At 40.2% G+C, this 26,907-nt stretch overlaps 1 protein-coding gene across 3 annotated transcripts in view; it reads right to left on the reverse strand.

Moving 5' to 3' along the window:
• Positions 1-26,907, reverse strand: part of sclt1 (sodium channel and clathrin linker 1) — a 31,422-nt gene that overhangs the window by 1,299 nt on the left and 3,216 nt on the right. For 2 of the 3 annotated variants that reach the window (XM_024259646.2, XM_024259645.1), the window contains exons 4-20: positions 25,483-25,535; positions 25,246-25,318; positions 25,089-25,144; positions 20,898-21,033; positions 16,251-16,373; positions 15,407-15,472; positions 13,858-13,928; positions 11,870-11,960; positions 11,528-11,619; positions 10,547-10,724; positions 8,042-8,140; positions 5,761-5,832; positions 5,605-5,679; positions 5,388-5,530; positions 5,115-5,307; positions 3,000-3,196; positions 1,508-1,586 (exon numbers count right to left, since the gene is read on the reverse strand). In XM_024259646.2, coding sequence (XP_024115414.1) covers positions 1,508-1,586; positions 3,000-3,196; positions 5,115-5,307; positions 5,388-5,530; positions 5,605-5,679; positions 5,761-5,832; positions 8,042-8,140; positions 10,547-10,724; positions 11,528-11,619; positions 11,870-11,960; positions 13,858-13,928; positions 15,407-15,472; positions 16,251-16,373; positions 20,898-21,033; positions 25,089-25,144; positions 25,246-25,318; positions 25,483-25,535 — 1,797 coding nt within the window. The other variant, XM_036217132.1, reaches the window with a different exon arrangement.

Genomic DNA, 26,907 nt, shown 5'->3' on the forward strand with positions numbered 1-26,907 from the left:
CTTGCCATCGAGGAGCTCTTTGACTATCTCAGTGACCTCAGCTTGGGTGATGGACAGTTCCACCCCAATGTCCTCAGCCTCTGCTTCCTCAACGGAAGGCGTGTCAGCAGGGTTGAGGAGATCCTCAAAGTATTCCTTCCACCGCTCGATAATGTCCCCAGTTGAGGTCAACAGATCCCCACCTGCACTGAAAACGGTGCTTGCAGAAAACTGCTTTCCCCTCCTGAAGCGCCGGACGGTTTACCAGAATCTCTTTGAGGCTAACTGATAGTCCTTCTCCATGGCCTCACCAAACTCCTCCCAGGACCGATGTTTTGCCTCCAACACAGCCCGGGCCGCAGCTCGCTTAAACTGCCGGTACCTGTCAGCTGCCTCTGGAGTCCCACAAGCCAGCCAGGCCTGATAGGACTCCTTCTTCAGCTTGACGGCATCCCTTACTTCCGGTGTCCACCACCGGGTTCGGGGGTTGCCGCCACGACAGGCACCAGAGACCTTGCGACCGCAGCTCCAGAAAGCAGCGGAGAAAATAGAGGTGGAGAACATGGTCCACTCTGACTCTATGTCACCAACCTCCCTCGGTACCTGCTTGAAGTTTTCCCGGATGTGGGAGTTAAAGACCTCCCTGACGGAGGGCTCAGCCAGACGTTCCCAGCAGACCCTTACAGTACGTTTAGGTCTGCCAAGTCTTTCCCGCTTCCTCCCCCGCCAGCGAATCCAACTCACCACCAGGTAGTGATCAGTGGACAGCTCAGCCCCTCTCTTTACCCGAGTGTCCAGAACACACGGCCGGAGATCGCCTGAAACGACTACAAAGTCGATCATCGATCTCCTACCTAGGGTGTCCTGATGCCAGGTGTACTGATGGACACCTTTGTGTTCGAACATGGTGTTTGTTATGGACAAACTATGACGTGCACAGAAGTCCAACAACAAAACACCGCTCGGGTTCAGGTCAGGGAGGCCATTCCTACCAATCACGCCCCTCCAGGTGCCACTGTCATTGCCCACGTGGGCATTGAAGTCCCCCAGGAGGACCCATTAGGGCACTTTCCAGTACCCCTCCAAGAGACACCAAGAAGGCCGGGTACTCCAAACTGCTGGGGGCTCACGAGTAAGCCCACCCCGGCCCGCCGCCTCTCACCATGGGCAACTCCAGAGTGGTAGAGAGTCCAGCCTCTCTCCCATGACTGAGTTTCAGAGCCCAGGCTGTGCGTCGAGGTGAGCCCAACTATATCTAGTCGGTATCACTCAACCTCTCGCAGCAGCTCAGGCTCCTTCCCTCCCAGAGAGGTGACATTCCATGTCCCAAAAGCCAAATTCCATGACCGGGGCTTGGGCCGACTCGGACAATCACTGCTTACTTGAAAAAATGGCGACTGAATGGACTTAATTTTACTGGAGCTGGTAGTGATCCTATGGGTGGCATCACGCTCACACGGTCCAGCTCTCAGATCCAGTCAATGTTTGTATCAGTTAAGTGTTGTAGTAACATGTCTGCTGGACAAACCTCCAAAATTGTTTCATGATCTCTTTCCAGCTGTACTTGGAGCTCTCGAGAGCGTTGCTTCTGCCGGCTCAGCTCAGATCTGCAAGGAAGAGCAGAAAGCATCGTCTGTGTTTTCATGTGGTTCAGTCGTCACTCAGAGGGTCAGACAGGTCTTATTGGTGCTCATTTCAGGCAAAAGTGAGATTAGTTTTATATAGGATTCATCCACAAGAAAGTTGGCGAAATAATATTCAGACATTGTCTTTTTAAAGGGTTACTTAATAGAAAATAAAGACAGTGTTGAGTAAAGGGGTTTTTTTGGTGTTAAAAATTCAACGGTTGATGTGAGCTGCAGCAAAGGCTCTGCACTGTTAGACTAGTAACCCTTCTGTGGAGGGATGTCAAGATTGTTCATGGATCGGTAAAAGAAAAAAACGATTCAAACTCGTCGACATGTTCATTGGCGCAGAAAATAAAAATAAAAAAATCGGTGTGTCACGGCCTGTACCTAAATTTAGAAATGCAGAGCAGATGACATTTCCTCATGCAGGCTTGCTATGAGCACCTGTTAGTCTGCACTTGTTATATTTATAACTTGAAATAAATAAATGTGAAAAAATAGGATTAACAAGAACATGAATCATATCGTGGTTTAATCATTACATCCCTACAACTGTGACAGGAATTCAAGCAGAAGTCTATTTATTAGATAAACATTGCTATCTGCTTTATTGCTGCTTTTTCTATTTTAAAGTACTGTATGTACAATTTATGCTTATTTCTTTTGTATTTTTGGGGGGAATATCTTCTCTAGGTCTTAATATTTTTTAATCTGGGGTAATCAGGGACTGTTTTGATAGTTTTTCATATTCCTCGTGGTCCTACAGAGCTCTGCGTGGCGTTAATTTGAGGGCAGAAAGGAGGAAACATTCTGGTTCAACCTGAACCTGGTGGAGAATAAACCCAGAATCTGCAGCATAGAAATGAGAAACCTAAAGTAGAAATATCTTATACACAAGGGATGTCAGGAAGAAAAATATGTTTGATTAAACTGTTGGATGCAACTATTGGTTGGGCTGCTAAATGAAATGAAATGCGTTTAATGAAAGTGTTAAAGGAGATTCTGTCCCTTCTAAATAATATATTCATTCATTATTTCCCTTCTTTTTTAAAAATATCTGAGTCATCTTGATCTCTGCTGACACTGTTCCTGTATCAAGTTCTTTTTATTTAATAATTTTGATTTTCAATAAATTGGTTTGATATTTACCAGAAAATATTTCAAAATGTATTTTGTTTGTTTAAATGGATATAAAATAAAATAAAACATGATTTCCTGTATTTCCCTTTAACTCCTGATGATAACAAGGACAAACGTGAGGCAAATGATGTGGATTTCATCCATTTTGGAAATGGAGTCCTTGTTGATAAAAACGGGTTCAAGTCCCACAAATGTCAGCATGGATGATTAGCGTCCGTGAGGAAAGTGGGACTCTGCGCGTCCAGCTCTTACTTGAGGCCTGTGATTTTGGCTTCAAAGGCCTGCACCAGATTCTTGGTCTCTTCCTTCCACCGCTGAGCACTTTTCTGCTGCGCCGCAAGGACCCTGGTCAGGTCGGCGCTGGAGCTTCGGCTGCTTTCCTCCAGCTCCCTCACCCTCGCCTCCAGTCCCTGCTCCTTCACGCTGTACTCGTGCTCCATCTGTGAAACCTGGAGGAGGAAGTTCAAGCCGAAGCACAACGAATGTTGGGAAGCAACCAAAGCTAAACAAAAAGAAAAATACATCAAACGTGGACACAATGTTGCACAGTGCATAAGAAAACTTCCTTCTTGCATGGACTCTTCCTTCTTTAATAGTGTGTAAGACTTCTCAGGAACAACTTTAAGAAGTTTAAATATCATGTTTTTTATAGACAGAGTCTAAATCCATGAACAGAAGGCAGAGAAGGAAAGGAGTCTGAATCTAAGATTTGGTGATTCTGTCCCACAGCCGTCCTGGACTGAAAGCACCAGATTGTTTCTGCAATTCCTCAATAGGGTCAAATCAGGATCTTAATAACTGTCGTCCTGCCTTTTAGAAGGGAGCATTATACTGACAGCAGCATTAGGGCAGACAGATTGGAAGAATGAACACAACAAAATATTCCACTTTTCTGTGAAACAAGAGCTCCTAATTCCTGCTGGGGATGAACGGTTTGTTTAAAAATGGTGAAAAAGTATAACCACCATGGCAGAAAGCGGGTGGTGTGACCACGCCCCACTGATGCATCACGACTGTAAGCGCTATGCCAGGGCCTTCAGTTTGTTTGTCCTCATTCATGCTCTCTTCTCCTGCACTTTTGGTCAGCTGTGTAAAATAAAACAGAAATAAAAATCCTTTTCGGCTTTAGGGGATTTGAGAACTTTTCGTGCTTTTTACTGCTTTGAAAATACCAAATTACTATTCCTGGGAGAAGTTGGTTGCTATAGCAACACATTGTAACAAATACCAAAAAACATGTTTGAGTTTGATGAGAAAAGATAAGGAATGTCAAGGTTACATTTTTTGTTTGCAATCAGAAATAATTTACTTTTATAGTTGGAGGACCTTTTCACAAAGATGGCTCATTTTATTCCACTCAATTTATCAGAAGAGAGTTAGCTTTAGCTCAACTCTTACCAGAACTCTGCACAAATGTAGGTGGAAAACAAGTCGTGTTTAGTAAAAATCTCTATTGACACACGTCAAATTTATTGATGTAAGCCTTGACACCTCGGCCGCGGAGCAACCGCCAACGTTTTTCTAGACTTCCTTTGTTGCCACGTCATGGAAAACATGGATGATGTTGAGCGAGTAGCGTGACGTTTATATGTTCTGGAGAGCTCTATAGAGGCGCTACTACTTCACTCATTCAGCGGCGGTTGAGCGTGGCGGTCGGTTTTAATGTCACTTGTGGCCCAGTTTGAGCATTAATCTGAGAGGGGAAAAATAAAACTGGAGAATCTTTTTTATCATTGTGTCAATAAAAATGTGAGAAAACATCAGAAGCATACAGAGCGGCCATGTTAGAAGATTTTTTTCTGAACGTGCTAATTGAGTCACTGAAAACGTCACATGCCCAAAGCTGAGTCCTTGTCACGTCGCCCGCCAAAATCACACCGCAGGACCTTAAATCGCAACTGTACATTGACTTAACATTGAAATTCAGCGCCGTCTGGTTTGAATGCAGCATTAGTCCCGTGCTCCCATATGGGTTCTACGCGTTTTCTATGCATGTTTACATTAAAAGTGGGGTCATCTGGACCCTACAAGACAGCGCTGTTGACTTTTTTTTTCAAGGATTTATTTTAGCGCCGGGAATCGATTAAAAAAATGAACTAAATAATTGCGATTAATTTTGATTTTTTTATTCTTTTAGTTAATCACAATACGAAATCACATGAAAAATTGTGCATTTAGAACATTTATTTTTAACTCTTTGGAACCTAGGGTCTAAAACTCAAAGTTTTTGTCTATATTTTAATTTTCTGTATTTCCAATTTGAAAAATACCTGTTTGCTTATTTGGTATCATTTCAATCAGCACAACCTGTCCTATGTTGACAGACAGCCTGCATTCACCTGTAAGAGCAGTCGACTGCAGTATTACCTCCTGTTTGGCTTTCTTCTGAACCATCATGGCGGTTTTGCGCAGCTCCTCCATCTCTCTGCGCAGCTGCAAGTTCTCGTGCTGCAGCTGCAGCCGCTCTTCGCTGACTGAGACGCTGTTGTTGCGAGTTGCAGCCAGAGAGCTCTGCAGCCGCCGCACCTCCTCCTGGCACCGAGACAGCTCCTCGGTGTATCTACAAAGGACGGTAAAGGCACAGCGCTCGACTTCCTGTCCGGTTGGCCAACAATGAAAGCAGAGCTAAGAACGTCTTACTCCATCTCCATTTTCTTGAACTTGTTCTGGGTGGTTTGGAGAGTGAGCAGTGTGTCGTCCTTTAATCTCTCTGCATCTAGACACCTCTGATGGAGGGCATCAATCTTCTGGAGCTCAGGCTCTGCCCTACCCTCCTTATAAACCTGGAGCGAAAACACATGTTCAGCTATACTGCTAGGATGACAGAATCTGGGGAAATGAGCATTTTCTCTTTTACCCTTTCAAGCTCCTCCTCCACAGCTTTCCTCTCGCGCAGGGACCGCTCAATCTGAGACTGTTTGTCTGCACACTCCTAGAAAAAGGTCCAAACCGACAGAAACGGAGGTCAAAATGCAGACAGCAGGCAGAGCAGAAGAGGATTTGATGTTTTTACCAACTGCAGGACGGACAGTTCCTCCATCATTCGATGGATCCGGACGTTGGACTGCTTGCGTGCGTTTTCCACCTTATAAAGACACAATACTCAATATCAGCAACTGCTATCACAACTCATTTTATTACCCTAAAAAATGTAATAAAAATCATCTTTTAAAAACCTGCTCCAATCATTCAGTATTTAGTCAACCTCCAGTTCAGAGGCCTGTAATTTTCATCATAGATATACCTCAACTATGAGACAAAGTGAGAAAAAAAATCCAGAAAATCACATCGTCTGATCTTTGAAGAATTTATAAGTAAATGATGTTGGAAAAAAGGTATTTGGTCACCAACAAACAAAGGATTTCTGTCTCTCACAGACCTGTAACTTCTTCTGTAAGAGGATCTCTGTCCTCCACACGTTACCTGTATTAATGTCACCTGTTTGAACAGGTTATCTAACAAAGACTACCATCAGTAACGCACCACAAACCCTGCAGTGACAGACGTGTCCTCCTGCTAAAGCCAGTACATGTGCAGGTCCATCTAGAGTTTGCTAGAGAGCATCTAGATAATCTAGAAGAGGATGAAACCAGAACAGAACCTTTTGGTTAGAAATCCACTGTTTTGGGGAGAAAAAATGCTGAGTTGTTTCCAAAGAACACCATACCTACTGTAAAGCATGGGGGTTGAAATATCCTAGTTTGGGGGCTGTTTTTCAGCGAAGGGACAAGGATGACTGATCCATGTAAAGCAGGAGTGTCAAACTCAAACGCACAACAGACCAAAATCCAAAGCACACCTTATGTCCAACAGGAGAAACATTTATTGAACTCTCTAGAACTACATTTTTAACATTATAAAACCATAACTTTTTAAAATAATTATGAACTAGATATATATTATTACCTGTGATAATATTAGTGTGAATGCTATAAGCTGACTTTGGCTGCTGAAGATAATGAAATTGATAGCTAAAAACTCTGAAGCTGATAGCCAGCTAAAATTTTGGCTAACTGCTAAATTTAACAAAAAAAAAAAAAAAACTAAATTAGCTAAATGTTGCTGAAATATTAGCTAAACTCCAAATAGCCTAAAAATCTTATAGCCTAAAAATCTTAGTAAATACCAAAATAGTCTAAAAAGATAGCAGAATGACGATTTTTAAAATTTGAAACTGTAACTTTTTAACATAATTATGAATAATAAAAAGGCAGGAATATTATTCCAGAATAAATCAACTTAAACCATAAATAACTTTCAATATTTTACTCTCCATAAAAATATATTTTGTCGAAATTATACAAGTTAGAAAGAGAACAATATAACATCGGGCCATTAATAACAATAAAATCAAATGATCTGGAGGGCCGGATCCGGCCCCCGGGCCTTGACTTTGACACGTGGTCTAAAGAATTAAAAACATATCAATCCTCACGTTGGTTGTCTGTTGCCTCTTAAATGTTTACTTTTTTGATCGGTTTAATGTGAACGTCTGAAAGTTTGCAGACTTTGCAGGAAATGTCCCACAGCGTCTGAACAGAGAATAAAGCTGGACATGCCATTAAAATTCCATCCTTCGTGCTTAAAAGTCTAAGTGGTTTTTACATCCTCAGGTAAGTCGGAGTTCTGACTAACACTCACAGGCACTTTGAGGATTAATTCTTCATTACACATGCTTGGCTTCACACTGAATGCCTCTGAATAGGGATGAGGGGGGAAGGAAATTAAGGTAAAAAAAGAAAAAAAAGTGTCTGGCTTCTGCAGCTATTTTGAACTAAAGTCCATCTCACTGACAAAAGTACCTGGAAGGTAATAAAGTGACTGCATGAGTGTGCACGGGTCTCTGAAATATCCTCATCTTTGGTAAAGGCCAGTCAGAGGGTTAAGATGGCAGCCGGCGCTTCAGTCACACCACGGCGCATTAACAGGATTAAGCAGTTGAAGAGCTTGATGAGGACGACTCATTAATCGAGCATTAATCATCACGTCTTTGGTTGAGGTTGCACAGGGTGAAAGTGCGCTGCTTTGCTTTGGGCGAGATGATTCATGTGTTTGGAAGGAAAAAACACAAAAAAGCGATGGGGTAAGTCACCTAAGAGGCCGTAGCTCGATGTAAAGCTAATTAAAAATCAAAAAGTCTGTGGTTTCAGCGTTTGATCTTTAGGAATGGGATCTTAAAAGGGAAGCACACAGCGCTGGCATTTCAGTTCGTGACGCTTTTAAAGAACGGCGTGACTAACTTATGAGCAGATTCTAGCTATGCCCTGAAACATTCACACATCGCAGATCTTCACCTCCTTCCTGGTTTTGACTGCAGCCTCCTGGACGAAGAGCTTGAAGGCCTCCTTGGTCTTCTCCAGCTCCTCTGTCTTCTGTTTCTCTCTCAGAAGAGCCTGTCGGGGGAAACGGCAACTATTCAGAGGTAGGGCTGGGCGATACCACCACAAAATAAAATCTCAGATTTTTTTATTCCAAATCTGATTTTCATTGACTTTATTTCTCCCTTCTTTTACTTTCTCTAAGAAAAGTTAAAAACGACAGAATATTTTTAACGAAAACTATTTTGTTTTCACATATCCCTTTAAAATTAGAATGAAGACAAAGTGCAACAAAATACAAGCAGTAAAAATGTTTGTAGGACAATGCAGCAGGTGTTTTGTGAGCGACCGCTAGCTTAAGCATCTAATAAAGAAAAATGATACAATCATTTGGAAGAATAATTTTGGTAGCAACAGCCCTGAAACTGATGTTGCTGTGTGGTTTGATGCTCCAAGTTTGAAGTCACAACTCCAGTGACCAAAATCTAGTTTTAAAAAGTTAATTTTTACTGGACAAATTATTACATTATTTTACAAAGAAAAACCATAGGTGTTATCTTAAAAAATGAATATGTTGAATGCAAGCAGAGAAGAAGTCACAACTTAAAAACATCATATAATTAAAACTTTTTTTTCCTATGAAACTCTTTGGTTTAGCTGAAGTGGAAACAAGCTTGTTATTACATTTATAAAATATAGTTTCATAAATGTCCTATAAGCGTCTAAGAGTTCACTCTGTGAAAACATTGTTGGACTTTGAACCGATCCGTGTTAACAAGAAACGGCTTAGCATTAGCTTAGAAACAGCTCGTTAGCATTAGCAGCTAGTATCGTAGCATGCTAGCATCAGCATGTAACAACAGCACTGTCTTCAAATCAACACTTTTATTAAACGTTCTGTTCCTGCTGTAGACCAGCACTTTATCCTGAAAAAAAAAAAATCACTGCATGTCCCACTGGTGCATCGGCCAAAGGTAAATGCTACACCCAGACGATTGGAGACAGTTAGCACCAGGTGGTGGGTGGGGTGGTTGGGGGCTTGCCGCAGCATGTGCATTTTTTTTCTTTTTTTTTTGGAACAAGCTTTTTCTCTGTCTGCCTCGCGGAAGATGTTTGTCTGCTAGCTGTAGCTTTCGTGTCTGTGAATTGCAAGATAAAATGGGCTGACTTTACACCAAACTATGGAAGCCCAGGAGAGCAGAGAGCTGGTGAATTAAAATCTCGATTTACCCAAATGTTGACAGTCTAAAACAGGGGGCGAAAATCCGAAACACACCTTAGGTTGAACGTCGAACAGGATAAACATTTATTGGACACTAAAACTACATTTTTAAAACTTTACAACTAACTTTTTAACATAATTATGAACTATATATATATAGCATTACCTGTGATAATGCTAGTGTGAATGCTGTAAGATGAATTTGGACGCTGAAGATTCTAGTGATGATAGCTGAAAACGCTGAAACTAATCGCTGAAAATGCTGAAGCTGATAGCTGGCTAAAATATTAGCTAAATGCAAAATAAGCCTAAAAAAAACAAAAAGAAAAACTTAATTTAGCCAAAACAGCTAGCATGTAGCTGAAATATTTGCTAAACTCCAAATCAGCATAAAACGTCTTAGTAAATGTCTAAATAGTCCAAAAAGGTAACGGAATGCCAATTTATAAAACTTTAAAACTGTAAATTTTTAACATAATTATGAATAATAAAAAGGGAGGGATTTTATTCCAGAATAAATCATAAATATCCATCCATCTTCTTCCGCTCATCCGGGACTGGGTTGCGGGGGCAGCAATCTAAGCAAAGATGCCCAGACTTCCCTCTCCATAAACTGTAAATAACTTTCAATATTGGCTGCACGGTGGCGCAGTGGTTAGCGCTCTTGCCTCACAGCGAGAAGGCCCTGGTTCAAATCCCGGCTGGGACCTTTCTGTGTGGAGTTTGCATGTTCTCCCCGTGCATGCGTGGGTTTTCACCGGGGACTCCGGCTTCCTCCCACCGTCCAAAAACATGCTTCATAGGTTCATTGGTGACTCTAAATTGCCCCTATGTGTGAATGTGAGAGTGAATGTGTGTGTGATTGAGGCCCTGAGACAGACTGGAGACCTGTCCAGGGTGTACCCCGCCTTCGCCCATCAGTAGTCAGGTTAGGCCCTGGCTCCCCCGCGACCCCGACGGGGACGAAGCAGATAAGAAGATGGATGAATTAACTTTCAAATATTTTACTCTTCATAAATATATATATTGAGCAATATATATATATATATATATATATATATATATATACATATAGCAATATAACATTGAGCCATTAATAACAATAAAATTTAATGATCTGGAGGGCTGGATAGAATTACCCAGAGGTCCTTGACTTTGACACATGGGGTCTAAAACTTTAGAATTTAAGTTATTGGATAATATCGAGATATCGCCCAGCCCTAGTCAGCGGTGAAGCTGTGACAAAGCTCTCAAACAACCTGCTCCTTCTGCAGCGCGGCCTCCTCCGTCAGCTGGATGTTCTCTCGGACTTTGGACAGAGCTTCGTGCTTCTCCTGGTCTAGAGTGCTGCAGCGGGCCTGGAGTTCCCTCACCTTCCTCTCCCACACACTTTGCTCTCTGTGAACCGCCTCTGCCTCCTGGGAGGCAGCTTTTAGCCTGCAAATGGAGAGGAGAAGTGGAAATCAAACAACTATAACTTGGCCTTCTGACTCAGAAACAAGAAAAAAACTCCATGAGTTTATCCAAGAACAGCAGTGTGAGGTTTTAATAAAACGATCTCCTGCTTCACGGTTAGCAGCTGGCTAAAATCTCACTTTCACTGATTAATTCTCATCTAAACAGATTTCATTTAGTCTAAGGCACATGTGTCGAAGTTCCGGCTCTCTGGGTAATTCTATCGGGCCCCCCAGATCATTTGGAGTTTAGCTAATGATACAGCATGCTAGCTGTTTTGGCTAATTTAGGCTATTTGTTTTTCTTTTTTAAACTGTTTCGGAGTTTAGCTAATAGTTACATGCTAACTGTTTTGGCTAACTTGGTCTTTTTTCAGTTTTTTAGGATATTTTCTAACCTGAGTTTTTTTTAAATTAGTTTTTAGCTAATATTATAGTGGCTATCAACTTCAGCATCTTCAGCTATCAGCACTAGCATCTTCAGCAGCCAAATTCAGCTTACAGCATTCACACTAGTATTATTATAGGTTATGCTATATATCTAGTTCATAATTATGTTCAAAGTTACAGTTTTAAAGTTTTAAAAATGTAGTTTTAGAGTGTTTAATAAATGTTTATCTGGTTTGGCCCGCAACCTAAGGCGTGTTTTGGATATTGGCCCCTTAGGCGATTGAGTTTAAAAACCCTGGTCTAAGGAAATCTTTGCTTGCTGGTTGTATTCTTTTCCCATCAAAACTTCACACGTGCCGCCCCCCCCGGGCATTTGAAAGAAGGAAATGTTCTCACCTGGTTTCTAGTTGGCCCAAAGTTCCCTGAAGCTGCTGGAGCCGTCTGTCTGCCGCGCTCTCACGGCTCTGAGCTTCTATCAGATCTTCCTCCTGGACAATAAGCAGAGTGCAGGGAAAGACACAAAGCTCAATGGATGTTGGACTAAAGCAAGAAGAGGCTACAATGATTACCCAACAACTTTCATCTGATTTTTAAAGGAGCCATACCATGAAATTTCTACTTTTTGAGGTTTTAAGTGCATTATACTGTCCACAGTAAACGTTAACACATGATCTGTTTTTCATGTCTTCTCCCACAGCTGCCCTCCGTAAACTGATCTTTTTTATTTCAGTCACTTACCCGTCTCTGGATTTGTTCCTGCAGATTCTGCAGCAGCTTGGTCATCTCCTCCACTTTGGCCGTGGCGGTCCTCAGTTCTGCTTTAGCTTTCCTACGACAGTAAAAATGGGGGACAGAGTTTAGGCAAACCTACAGGAGGTTCTCAGCTGTCTGCAGGACAGAGATCCTCATGGACAAAACCAAGAACATGTTTCAGAAGTCTAAGCTAACACAGCACTGTTAAGCCAGCTTCCCTTTAAAACTCATGATGGAGTATTATATTAAATTATACCTTTTATCATTTACGTAAAATTGTGTCAAACAGCTGTCAGCTCTGCCGCTCTAAAGGCAAACACCAGAAGTCACTATTCACTTTTTCAGTCCTGTTGCCATTTTGTCTGACATCACTGTAAAAAGGGTCAATTGCAGTATAGAAAAAAAAAGATTTTATTATAGAGATTTTGAGGTTTTTTTAAGACTTTAAGTATTTTTTGATAAGATTTATGTCAGCATGTCTGTCTGTTGTTGGAGTCCAGACACGTTTGTTTCCATTGCTGACATGAACACAACAATAACACATCTCCTTCATTTATTTATTTACTTATTTAAACTGAAATGGGAGGTCCTCCATTTCAAGAAATAATAACAACAAATGACAGAGCAGAAACAAAACAGTAAAAACACAGATTAAATACACATAACAAACACACTCACACACGTAGTACAGGCTCTCAATATCCACCCAAACCCAACATGACATTTCAGAAAGTTTAATAGATACATTTGCAAACAATCATATAAAAAACAAAATCTCAACTGAGAAAAATGAAAAAAACAAATCACAGACATTGAAAGCTAAAGCAGAGACAGTAGGAGATTGACCATTCAGAATTTAAAAACAATACAAGTACGTTTGAGATGAATTAAAAGAGTTTTCTTAAACAATGACAGAGATGAAATGGAACGTAGAGATAAAGAAAGGTTTTTGGGAGCTTTAACAAAAAAAACTATCTTCCCAGATTGTTTTTTTATTTCTCAGAACAAATATGAATACCTGGTCATTATGGAGTCAATTATATTGTGAACTAAAAGGAACTAGGTCCTGTTTCAAATAAAAAGGAAGCTCAAGATAAATGTATTTGAAAATAAATTGAAGCCAGTGAAATTATTTTCTAGCTCATAATGAAAGTCAAGCCAGTCTGTCCTGTAGTGAGGAGTACTGTAGGGACAACGTGGAACAAAGAGACACATAGGATTGTAGATGAGATTAAGGGACTGTAAGCAGGTTGAAGAAGTGTTTAAGTAAATAATATCAGCATGGTCCAAAATAAGAAGTAACAATTGTAAAATTAGTCTTTTTCTGACATGGAAGTTAAAGCAGTGAACTGAGTAATAAAGTGTTTTAAGACGGTAGTTTAATTGATTGACCAGGTTCAAACCAGACACCAAGATATTTAAAAGATTGTGTTTCCTCTAGAGGAGAGGAGTCCAACGACTGCAGATTGAGCCCACTTGGGTTTATTGTATTTGTCTGTGATTTTGTTTTATTCAAGATGAGCTTATTGGAAATCAGTCAATGTTGAACTGAATCAAACTCATTCTGTAAGGACTTGTTAATGTCAGTGATGTTTGGATGCTTCATACAGATATGGAAGTTATCCCAACCTGATGTTCTTCTGGAGGACATGGCTAGAGACCCAGACATTTTCATGTAAACGTGTGTGTAGCCCATCAAACATTACTACAAATGAAAAACTCTCTGCTGTGCGGATTCATGCTTCTTTCAGATTTGAAATTAAAAGTAGTGAAAAGTGTAAAGGTGAATACATCTTGAAGCAGCATTGAGTTAAGTTGAGCCTTCTTTCTTCCCCGTGTCATAAATCTATGAGACAAACGCTTTGATTCATCTTCAGCTGAAAACCTGGCTGGTAAATGGAAGTGCAGAGGCTGCAGCAGAAAGAGTGGCCCTATTGCTATGCATTAGCTATGAAGCCTCTGATATGAGTTACCTGAGCTGGCCGTGGAGCTCCTCCATTTCCGAGCTTTGCTCCGCCACCGTCTTCAGGAGCTGCTGGCTGGTCTGCGTGTGGCAAGAAAGACACGATTTCCATTTGTGTTGCATAATGTCAAACACTCCGTTCTCGTTTATGTCAAAATCAATTTTCACTCTGGGGAAAAAAAGTCTATGAAAACTTTCAATACTCGTCCAGAGGAAAGCCACGGGAGCGGCTGTCAGTCAGCCCGTCTCAGCCCGAATAAGACGGTCTGCATGAACAGCCGGTCAGGGGAAGCCGGAGGCTTACCCAGTCATTAAAAATGCATTAGAGGGGTATAATATTACTATAGTATCTGCTCACATGCTGTAATACAGGGGTGTCAAACTCAATCGCACGAGGGGCCAAAATACAAAACACAACTGAGGTCGAGGGTCGAACAGGATAAACATTAATTGGACACTAAATCTAAATTTTTAAAACTTTAAAACCATAGCTTTTTAACATAATTATGAACTAGACATATAGCATTACCAGCAATAATGCTAGTGTGAATGCTGTAAGATGAATGTGGCTGCTGAAGATTCTAGAGCTGATAGCTGAATATGCTGAAGGTGATAGCTGCTTAAAATATTAGATAAATGGCAAAATAGCCTAAAAAACAAGCAAAAAAAACTAAGGTTAGCCAAAAAAGCTGGCATGTAGCTGAAAAAAATTGCTGATCTTTAAAATAGCCCCAAAAAAACTGTTAAAAAAGAAAGAAAGAAAGAAAAAAAAAATTAGCAAAAAAAAAAAAAATGCCAAAACAGCTAGCGTGTAGATATTAGCCTAACTCCAAGACAGTCTAAAAAACTTTTCAAAAAAGCCTAAATTTACCAAAACAGCTAGCATGTACCTGAAATATTAACTACACTCCAAAAATAGACAAAAATACTGCTTGTAAAATTGTAGAACAGCAGTCTTAGTAAATACCAAAATAGTCCAGAAAGCTAGCATAATTTTTAAAACTTTAGAACTGTAACCTTCAAACATTATTATAAATATTAAAAATGCAGGAATATTATTCCAGAATAAATTAGCTTAAACCTTAAATAACTTTCAATATTTTACTCTCCATAAAAATATATTTTGTCAAAATTACACAAGTTAGAAATGAGCTCAAGATAACATCGGGTCATTGATAAAAAAAAATAAAATGATCTGGAGGGCCGGATAGAATTACCCGGAGGGCCAGATCCGGCCCCTGGGCCTTGACTTTGACACATGTGCTGTAATATGACCAGAGTCAGCAGCAGATGCATGCAGAGGGCTGAGTCAGGTGCTGCTAAACAGATCCTGATCCAGCAGGTGACAGAAAGAGGGAAATACTTTGAGGATTACAGAAGAAGCTGACAGACCGTTTATGCAGGAGGACAGTTCTGGTCGGAGGGATTTAGAGACCAATTCACTTAGTAACGAGACTAATTATTAGAGGAGGGTTCATTTGGGAAAGTGCACAGCATTTCGATCCCGTGGCTAATTGGAAGGCAGTAATATAACACGCTTTTAATTAAGCTCTACTTACTGATTCCAGCTTCTGATTGGCCACTTGGAGTTTGTGAGAGTGCTGCTGGAACTGAACAAGCTGATCCTGTGATGGCAGAGAAAAAATGGGGCATTCAATACTATTTAAGTGCTGGTAATTACCTCCTGCTTATTGGGAGTATTGACTGAGACCGATTAACTGTAATTAACCTCGCTGCTAGAATGTGGCTCCACCTAGTGGTGGAAGAGTCCAGCCCCCATCAGTGTTGCCAGATTGGGCGGTTCCCCACAAATTGGGCGGTTTTGATTCTGAATTTGTAAGCAAAATTGCTTTGGATTAACATCATTTTGGCTGTTTTTTGATTCCTTATTGAAATGAGTTTCAAGCACGGACATGCAGTTGGGGGGGCAGCTCAACCACTGCCTCACCTGTCATCCTCCACACCTGAAAATGTAATAATAAAGTTAATATGTCCACTGAACTGTTCTATAAATCTATTTTTAAATTTGATTCTAATCATTTGAATCATTTTTAACCCTAAAAATCTCTGTGTTCTGTATTGTTTCTGTTAGATTACAGCACAAGTTATAAGGTGAAGCCTTCAGTTTACTCAGAGTAGGCATTTTCATTTAATAGGTAATCTAATTCACGTTTATCTATCATATTGATCTGACATAAAGCTGCACTAAAAAGACAGAATGAGGCAGCCAGGAAAATAACTTTTTGAGAATGAAGAAACTATAGATCAGTTGTTTAATTAATGCATATTAATTATGCATTATGTAACTGAACAGAAGCTGAAGTTTTGATTAAAAACGAGTCAGACTGATCAGCTTTCTGAAGCTGTTGCTGTAATAAGTGGGTTCCTGCGTGGGTGTTGGACCTTCAGCTGCCGTCTCTCAGCATCCAGGGCCTCCTTGTCAGAGAGGGTCTGCTGGTGGAGCTGCTGCAGGCGGTCCAGCTCCTGGTCGGCTGTCTGCCACAGCTCCGTGGCCTTTATCCGCTCCTGGACTCAAACACAGACCACACCCCCAGTCAGTCCATTAACCGAACCGCCGTGTCCGGCTGTGTGCACACCATACACCTGTTAACCCTTTAACACCTGAGGCATCGCCGGTGACACTTCAACACAAAATCGAAGAACGTGAAAACTGCAGCTAAAGCTCCGCTGTTAAAAGTTTATTCGTAAACGAGCGGAACTTAAGACTCATGTTTGAACGGAAAAAAAGCACTTGCTAGTCTTACAGTCATTTGTGATGAGTGCAAGCCCGTGCGAGTGCGCAAACGTGTGCGTGGGTGAATGCGCAGGCGAGAGAGCAGACGAGTGCGAGCATGGATGAGTGAGCCACCGGGGGCCAGTGAAGGAGGGTGCAGTCGCGTGAACAAACACCTGTGCGGGCAAGTGAGCGAAAGCCTGCGTGGGCGAGGGAACAAAAGTGGGCGAGTGAGTGAGCGCAGGCGAGTGCGCAACCACAGGCGAGTGAGTGAACGCATGCGCAGTCGAGCATGTGCGAGTGCGGGTGAGTATGTGAACGTATGCACGGACAAGTATGCAAGGGCGGGTGACTGTGCTGACGAGTGCCATAGCGCAGGGGAGTGAGCGAATGACTGTGTGGGCAAGTGAACGAAAGCATGTGCAGGCGAGAGCGCAGGCTAGAGCACGAAGTTAGCATATGCTTGGGAGAGTACATGACACCCGCATTGGCAAGTGTGCGAGCGTGGGTGAGTGAGTGAAGGCATGCGAGTGAAGGAATGAGTGTGCACGAGCGATTTAGCGAACGCATGGACAGGCGAGAACGTGTGGAAGATGGCAAACGCATGCGAGTGCATGCGAGTGCATGCGAGTGCATGCGAGTGCGGGCACGTGAACAAAAGCCTGCGCGGGCGAATGAGCAAAAGTATGCGCAGGTGAGAGCACAGGTAAGATGGCGAAAGCGTGCGTGGGCTAGTGTGTGAGCACGGGCGAGTGAGCAGACAAGTGCGAGTGTAACAGTGAGTGAAAGCTTGAGCGGGCGAGTGCTTGAGCGCATGCGAATTAGCGAACGCACGTGCATCCAACAGCACATGCAAGTGCGTAAACGCAGGCGAGTAAACGGAGGAGTGAGAACGCGGGCGAGTTAGCAAATGGGTGAGCGAACACGTGCACAGGTGAGTTAGCACACGCAAGCGAACACCCATGTGGGTGAGAGTGTGAACGTGTGTGAGTGCGCAGGTGAGTGAGCGACCGGGCGCGTGGACACGTGCACGAGCGTGCGGAGAAAAATCCGTGTGAGTGCGTTGCGGGCGAGTGCTTGAGCGCATGCGATTTAGCGAACGCATGCACAGGCAAGAGAACGGGGCGAGTGAGCGGAGGAGTGCGTGGGCGAGTTTGCGCTGAGGAGTTGAGGGGGTTGCGCTGAGCAGCCGCAGGTGTGGAGCGGTCCATCACACTTGCAGCACAACATGAATCAAGTATGAAAGGATTTGTAATCATTGAATTATTATGTATAATTGTTTATTTGCATTGAATCATTTATGTTAGTAGGAAAACAGTTTGATGTAAGAGGCAAAAAGAAAACATACTTGGCCCTAAAATAGCCTACCTTTAATTCATCAAATAAATCGAAAAAAAAATCTAGAAATTGTGACTTTAAGGCTGTTAATCGAAGCTTAACTGAATTGTTCCATCCCTACATTCTACTGTATTCTAAAATCATGAATCAGCAAATATTCCAACTCAAATTTTCAGTAGCCGATCTTCCTCCTTATAGTTTCAGCTTGTTGTATTTGTCTTTACTGCTGTCATTGTATCAATGATGATAATTGTCACAGATTTCCAATCAGTGGTGGTGAATTTAGACCAAACACGTTTCGAGCGCCTGATGTGTAAATGTGGGAGACGCTTGCTGCTTTTCTTCCAGTCTGCGCTCACACCTACCGGTTCCCATCACTCATCTGGCCCACAGACACACAAGACAGCAACAGATATCAGATTCAATAAAGCAGAGTGTAATACATCCCTCCAGCCATCACACATCGGTGGAATTCACGCGTGGCGCTCCAGCCGCACACGGAAACCGTGCACATGAAGCAGAACAGCTGTGACCTTGTTACTCTGCTTGTTTTTGCCAAAATGAGAGCGGAGGCAAAGGAAAAGTGCTCTGCAGCAGCAGTCTCTGGGCCAACACTTTTTTTTCTTCATCTATTTAGCCTCCACTCTATGGAAGCCAAAAACGCCCAGCCCTACTTTTTTTTTAAAATTGTTCTCTTGTTAGGAAGGATGAAGCGTCCCCTCTTTCTTTCCCACACGGCGACACAGAGGTTGTGTCCGAATTCCCCCTAATCCCTAACTACTAAAAAACTATGGAGTGCAGGACTATATAATGCCTTGGATTTTAGAGGCAATTCAGATACGATGCTCACTACTTTTCTTTTGTTTTTCTAAACACCGGATATGACGTCACCGATTTCATGAAGTGAAAATCGAATCAATACAAACATTTTATTTATGACTCCACTGTGTTCTGATGGTGAAAATGCTGATGGCTTATTCAAATATTATATTTAAACACGTTTTTTCTTTGAAACTGTTTGACTGCAATGCATTGTGGTCTATATTCGCTAATCTAGTGAGCATCGATGTACGCTAGTTTCTCGCAAAGACTTCTGGGAAATTTCTAGTCCAATCTAGTGGAATTAGTAGATTTGGACAGCACTAGAAAATGGTGAATGCACTATATAGAGATCAGGGGGAATTTAGACACAACCAGAGGCTTTACCTGGTTTAAGTCTCTATTTTTCTTTTTTCTCTGTTTCATATTTTTCAAAAACAGCAGAACACTCCACAAAAGTTACTTTTTAGCTTAGTTTTTATTTTATTAGTGGATCTATGCTCCAGCGTGGGAAAGGGAGAGGGGGCGCTTTCTTCTCCGTTATAGTTTTTGTCACTATCATAAGAAAACCAACTTAGTTTTCTCCAAAAAGCAAACAGTGTTTTCTTCTTTTAACAAGTTGTTATCTCATTTTGTCGAGAAAAGAACTTCGTTTTCTCAAAAAACGAACATAAATCCAAATCCGTAGGCCTGTAACGAGTATCCAAGTGCCTGAAAATTCAAGTACGCATTTTTGCGACGTCCAAGATTGTTAAATCCCGATCTTTATAAATATAGTAGATTTTATTTACATTTATTTGGTAAAGATGTATTTCTTCCTTTGAAATGCAGAAGAATGTTGGATTTGAAGCTTAAGAACTAAAACAACGCGGATTGCGCTGCACTATTGTCACCAGAAGTAAACAAATCTTCGTGTCGGTGAAGCTTCCCGTTTGCAAAGTAAAACTAGCGAGAGATTTTTCTCCGTTCAAAAATGAGACTGTTTGAACTGTCCCGATGTACCCTTGCCTTCGCCCATCACTACCCGGGCCAGGCTCTAGCAGCAGCGTGATCCCGAATGCGTTAGCTAAGAGAATGGATGGTAATGACACACACAGCTAAGCTAACTTGGAGCTAACTGAGAGACGACTTTAGCCTTCGTCAAAAAGAAAGAAAGAAAGATCAGAAACAGAAAGAAAGTTGGAGATTCTGATCATACTGACTTTTACATTTTTGTTTGTTTGTTTGTTTATACAGAACCAACAGTCAGCTGACCGTCTTCTTTAGCTCAGAGTTTAACTGTTTTTGTTTTGTCATCCTCTTATCTTCAACTAATTTTACAGACATGTCTTTTTAACCTCCTAATGAGTGGAGAGGCGTGTCTGCTACTTCTTTTAGGCTGTTTTCCATCACTTCTGGTTCTAAAATGATCCGCTGCTAAAATGTTTACAGAATCAGCTGAAGTCGTCAGAGATCTCTGCGTTTGGATGTTTTATTACATTTTAAACAGCTATGGCTATCAAGATCATTTTACCGTTATGGCCTTAATAAGATTCTTAAAATTTCTATTTTATTTTAGTTAAATAAATAAACTTGAACAGACACGCACAGTTGGATCAATCGATGTATCAGCCTGTGACGCTTTTTTGACAGTTTGTTAACAGGAGAAATTCGTATTCAAGACTCAGAAAAATATATAACTAATTGTTGAATTCATATTTTTTTCCACAAAGTTTTGCATAAAATAGAAATGTGTGCACAACTTTGTATTTATGAATATGAATGTATCTTAATGAATACAAAATATTCTTTAAGAATATGTTTCTTATTGGCAGCTTCCTTACCACATAGAGTAAAAAGGAAGAATCGTGGTTTGATTGATGAATCAGATCGCCACCTAAGTAACGATCAGCATCCCTACGAATCAGTGCTGCGTCCACAAATACTGCCTTTTCTCACGTTTAGGAGTGATTGTTCTTCGCCCTCTTTTAGGTCTTTATTTCACTTTTCTGGGCATCAGACATTTATAGAAGCACTAATATGTGCATGCTTAAATGATCATATATGTGGCTCCTTCCCATCCACCCCTGGGCCGTTGGAAACGGAGAAGCGATCTGCTGAGGATGCGGAGCTGGAACCGCCCCTGAGGGGTTCATTGTTGGAGCCGCGGCCGCACAGACCTGCTCAGACAGCTGAACCTGTTCCTGGAGGTTCCTGATGATGTCATCCTCCTCCATTGTGCCGCCGCTCCCCCCTGAAGCCACGGGCAAAGAATGGAGCTGCTTCTCCACCGCCTCTCTGAGCTCCGCATGCAACCTGGTGGAGATGGGAGGTGTCAGCAGGAGAGAAACAACCTTCAAACTGCAGAGGAAGTCTGACTTTTCTTGTTGCACACTTGTCTTAAATTTGACAAACAGCTAAAAAAAAGTCTGTGGGTTTTGGGGGGTGCTGCTGTGCCCCCCAGCAGAAGCCTGTCAGAGCTTTTATCTCGTTTTGTCTCCACTGTCCATCCCTTAAACAGCCATCATTTACTCTCTATATAGGTCCTCGTGTCATCAGGACCCGGGAGGTGTTAAAGCTCACTGTGTCAGGTTTTTAACAAATGTTGGGCTGCACTATCAAAAGAAAAGAAACTCAAACTTACATCTCTTGTACGAAGGTAATCAACTAAACCAAAGCAGTATTTTATAGAACTTTTAAATCACATTCAACCACCTCATCTTTAAAATCTATTAAGGAGGTAAAAAAAAGTGAGAACTGGAAACAATGAAAGGCAAGTATAAAGAAAATTAAGCATTAAGTATTTATTCAAATTGTTGTGAAACAAAGAGACACAAAAATGCAGTTGAGCCCCAGTCTCCCTGCTCTGCTCCATTCTGATGCAGACAAACAGATCCATGAACGTCTTTGCTTTCCTGGTCTGAACTGGAATCTGGATCAGAACTGTACGGCTGGATGGGGACGATATTGTTGTACTGGTAATGTTAGATTGGGGGTGTGAGGGGCTGTAAGCTAGTGGGAGAACATGGAACCAGAGAGCTCATAGTTATGGGTGATGGGGAAAGGGGTGTGATTGCTCTCTGCTATTGGTCCTGCCCACAACTTAGAGGTGAATTTCTAAGTTTTTCTGCAGAAACTATGTTCTAGAAAACAATTGTTTTTGTTTTTATGGCTAATGATCGTAATTAAAGATCTGAACCAACAATTACCCTATCAGCTCAGAGAATCTATTAATGTCTCTTTTAAAAAACGTTTCTACCTTTTCTTCAGATGTCTTAAGTTTTTCGCTGCTTTTTGAACTCCCTTGCTCAACCTTTTCTCTTTTATCCCTGTATTTATGAAATGTTATACGCTTTTAATACCCCTTCTTCACTTGTTACTCTCACCTCTCTATTCTTTTTTCATGTCTTCACTAGGACAGGGAATCGATTAAAAAAACAAAATCTAATTAATTGCAAATCTGGGATAAAATACATTGCAATTATTATTTTTTTTAGTTACAGTGATTGTCAAAATGAAATGTACACACAAAATGGTATATTTAGCACATTTATATTTTAATTAACCATATAACTACCCAAACAAGAAAAAAATAAACACCATAAAAGTTTTTATATATTTTTTTGTTGTTTATGACCTTGTTATGGAGCCCCTAAAAGGACATCAAAGTTAAAAATAAAATAATAATTTAAGTTTAAAAAATATATATTTTTTCTAAAAATAGTTGGGGTTCAATAATAAGAAAAAAATTCAAGTAAAAAACAGTTCTGGTCACTAACAAGAACTTGTTTTTCTAAAAAATTAAGTACCGTATTTTCCGGACTATAAGTCGCGGTTTTTTTCATAGATTGAATGTCCCTGCGACTTATACTCCAGTGCGACTTATAAACGGATTTTTAATGATGAGATATGGACCGTAAGTCTAGAGTGCCCTCTTATGGTGATCTATGCAATTACTTTATTTACTTTAGTTATTCAGACGTGACACAGAGGACTAAGAATTTAACGGATTTAGTGATATGGAGTAAGATTGCGTGCAATTAATTACAGTAAAGATACAAAGTTGATGAGTTCTTGAGGCTATAGTTAAATAAAACTGTTATGTTATATAAATGCTACACCTTTTCGTTTTTTTCATGATTCTAATATGTGAATATGTGTTGACACATATTCAGCCTGTTTTCTATTCACTTATGAATGTTATAACTTACCTTCCAGGATGATGTAATATCGTTTTTTTCAACCAGTTTGTAAAATAAATTACTTGAAAAAAATGCGACTTATACTCCAGTGCGACTTATGTATGGTTTTTTCTTCTTCATTATGCATTTTTTGGCCCCTGCGACTTATACTCCGGTGCGACTTATAGTCCGAAAAATACGGTAGTACAAAAAGAAGAAAAAATGTTGGTTAATAACTGGTGCACACCAGATAACAACTTTTTTTTTCTAAAAATATAATTAACAAAAAAAGGTTCTGGCTACTATCTGGTGCGCATCCGTTATTAACCAGAATTATCTTTCTTCATTTTTAAATTTTTTAGAAAAAAAAATACTTCAATTTTATTTCGTCCATTTCAGGGAAAGTATTTGGTTGAGCAGGCAGTTAAAGGGTTAAGGCTGTCAATTGATTAAAAAGATATATATCCGATTAATCTCACTTTTGTGTTGTGATCAAACATTATTAATCACAATGTTTTACTTGGTAAATTTGATGACAATATGCAGCTTTTGAACAAAAACAGGCCAGAGAGAAATTTTTCCTTCATTGTTATCGTCTGAAATGTTTACATTTATCAAGTGTTAACTCAGAAATCCCAAAAATGTCATTTGTCCACACAAACATTTCAGCAGCTTGACAGAACCGTTACATGACCAACAATCATCAGTGTCCAATATTGCTGATAATTGTTTTCTTTTTTTTGTCAATTGTTTTTCCTGAACTGACCACAAAATATTTTCTTCGGAACTGTTGTTACAAATCCTACTTCTTTAGATTTTTTTTTAATTCCCACCTGATTTTTTTTCCTTAAACCTCTCTCATTTTATTACACTTTCTCCTTAAAGAATGTCATCTAAAAATGCTATCTGCTATCTCATTGTAATCATCAGAACTAAAAGACCACTGGGAAAGATTTACAAATGATGGGAGCGGGTCTTTAAGTTACTGCAGTAGCTAAGCTTCAAAAATCTCAATTTATAGAATAAAATGTGATGTTTTTTCTTAATATCAGGGTTAAGAAATGGAGTTTCTATAAATACTTGATCCAAATGACAAAAAAAGCATTTCTGTCCTGTAAGGATGTGGAGCACTGAGAAAAGAATCGAGCTTTCCTCTTTTTGCTCCATAAATTTGTCACATAAATGATTAATTTTATTACATATGCTTTAATATTAAGACATAATATCCAGAGTAATCACAGAAAAATGCAGCTTTAAGAGCTTTCTTTTATGTGAAGTGAAAAAAACAGCAACAAACTTGAATGTGAGAAATAATGATCCCTTCTGCAAGCCCAGTTTGTAAGCACTCTTGTTACCATGACTCAGCAGTTTGAACCCGCTTTCACCTGCAGACCCGTTTGGGATTTGGACCTAGAACCTTCTCGCTGAGGTGACAAAACACCACCACCAATCATTTCTAAGAAGCACAAAGGGCTCTGCTCCTGCTTCTCTCTACAGCAGGGTGTCAAACTCAATCGCACAGGGAGCAAAAATCCAAAACACACCTTAGATCACGGGTCGAACAGGATAAACATTTATTGAACACTCTAAAACTACATTTCTAAAACTTAAAAAAATGTAACTTTTTTCCTTAAATATGAACTAGATATATAGCATTACCTGTGATAATACTAGTGTGAATGCTGTAAGCTGAATTTGACCGATGAAGATGCTACTGCTGATGGTTGAAAACGCTGAAGCTGATAGCCAGTTAAAATATTAGCTAAATGGCAAATTAGTCTAAAAAACCTTGGTTAGCCAAAACAGCTAGCATGTAGCTGAAATATTAAATAAAAACCCAAATAGCCTAAAAAACTTAGAAAATGTGAAAAAAGTCCAAAAAACTAGTAGAATGGCAATTTTATTAACTTTAAAACTGTAAATTCTTTAACATATGAACAATAAAAATGCAGGAATATTATTCCAGAATAAATCAACTTAAACCTTAAATAACTTTAATATTTTACTCTCTATAAAAATATATTTTGTCAAAATTATACAAGTTAGAAATGAGCACAAGATAACATTGTGTCATTAATAATAATAAAATAAAATGATCTAGAGGGCTGGATAGAATTACCCAGAGGGCTGGATCCGGCCCCCGGGCCTTGACTTTGATACATGTGATCTACAGGAAAGAAACTCGTTTACCTTTCGTTTTCCTTCACCACCCTCTCCAGCTGCACTTTGAGGTTTGTTAGCTGCTCCTGTTAAACAAGACCAGGAATTAATTATGGTTTTCAAAGAACTTCCTTTTCCTGGTAGTTTTTCTCTGTGGTTAATGAATTTTGTCCAGACGTTTCCTCACCTGGTATTTCTGCAGGCGCTCCGTCATGTCAGCGATGTGTTGATCATACTCGGCTATGAGAGGAGCCATCAGGCTGTAACCAGAGAAATGTCCGCCTTTAATTCCATTTATTGCAGAAGAATTCTCCTGGTATTTCTCTACATGAATGTTACACATATCTGCATACTGGCGGTTTATCAGTATTGATGATGCAAGTTTAAAAAATATTAAAATACAGCTGAAAACTGTTTAACAGACCTTCTGTCTGTGAGCCAAGGGGCAGAACTCTCGGTCCGATGAGCTTCTTCAACCTGTTTGACACAAGAAACAGGATAATATTGATAAAGTTTACCAATACTCAACCCCCAAAAATACCTGATGAGGAGTCAGAGGATCGTTGAGAATTACTGCCAACTTTCCAATTCTACCTTTTTACTAATGTTGCTAGGACACATATCTCAGTCGTTTCTGTCATGTTTTCTCCTATATCGACTATTTTTCTCATTCATCCATTCAAAGTGACATTTGCAGCTCCCAGTGTCTCTAGTCGGGGTCTGCGACCTGCGGCTCTTCAACCCCTCCATAGTGTCTCTCTGGTTAAAGCTAAATGCAACATATTTTTGGACAAGGCTTATTTAAAAAAAAAAAAAAAAAAAAAAAAAAAAAAACTCCTTTTTCCAACTTCACTCCACCAGGATCTTGACTACAGTACCCATAATGCTTCAACAATCCATCCAGCAGTTTGGTTTCACAGTTTACCAAAACTGAAACATTTTGACAGATGTTTGAGTGATGTTTACCAAAGAAACTCAATCTGAAGTCAGTACACACAAGCAGAGTTCACGCACAGAATTGAAGGTGCTTTTGTTGTTTTTGAATTAAAAAAAAAATAGCTCTGGTTTATCTTTTTAGATTTGTGGATTTCTGATTGAGATGCAACACATGAATATGTGTGTTTATTTTTCATCACTACTGACATTTCACACCTACTGCTACATTCTCTGGATTGGGACGATTTTATATGGTACAGGATGTCTTTTATTTTGAAAGAAAGTCATGTAAACCTCTAAAGAATTAGAAACTAATTCATACTTTGAAAAAAAGGCTATTTTTTCTTTGTATTTCTGTTTTATTTATGCTTGAAAAAAACAAATGTATTTGTATTTATCATAATAGTAACAATAACAAATAAATGTATTTTTCTAAAGGGTGAAATGAGACTTTGATGCTCCTACTGGGACTTTGTCAGTGAGAAATCCTCCAGAATGGAGTTGCAGACCCCTGTCCTATAGTCTTTTTTTTTTCTTAATTCTTCCTTATTTATTCCTTTATTTCCTTTTTGTGTTCTTTAGCATGAAAAACGAAATACAGTCAATATTTCAAAAACTATAAAGTTTATGAAAACCAAAAATGCAAGCAATAATGTCCTGAACAAGCTGAACATTTTGATATCAAGATTGCTGAAATCTCTGAAAGTGGGATTGAGGTTTTATGTGCTGAAAACTGTACAGAAAGGAGCAGGAGAACCCTTGCTTACTAAACATTCACACAATAAAAAAAATGTGTTGACAGAGAGGTCTGTCACTTCCATATGACGGAGTATTACACCGGAGTCACACCGGACGCGATAGCGCCGCGCGGCGCTCTCTTGGTCACACCAGACGCGATTTTTTTCCGCGACGG

The sequence above is a fragment of the Oryzias melastigma genome, linkage group LG1 (assembly GCF_002922805.2).
Source record: "Oryzias melastigma strain HK-1 linkage group LG1, ASM292280v2, whole genome shotgun sequence".
NCBI lineage: Eukaryota > Metazoa > Chordata > Actinopteri > Beloniformes > Adrianichthyidae > Oryzias > Oryzias melastigma.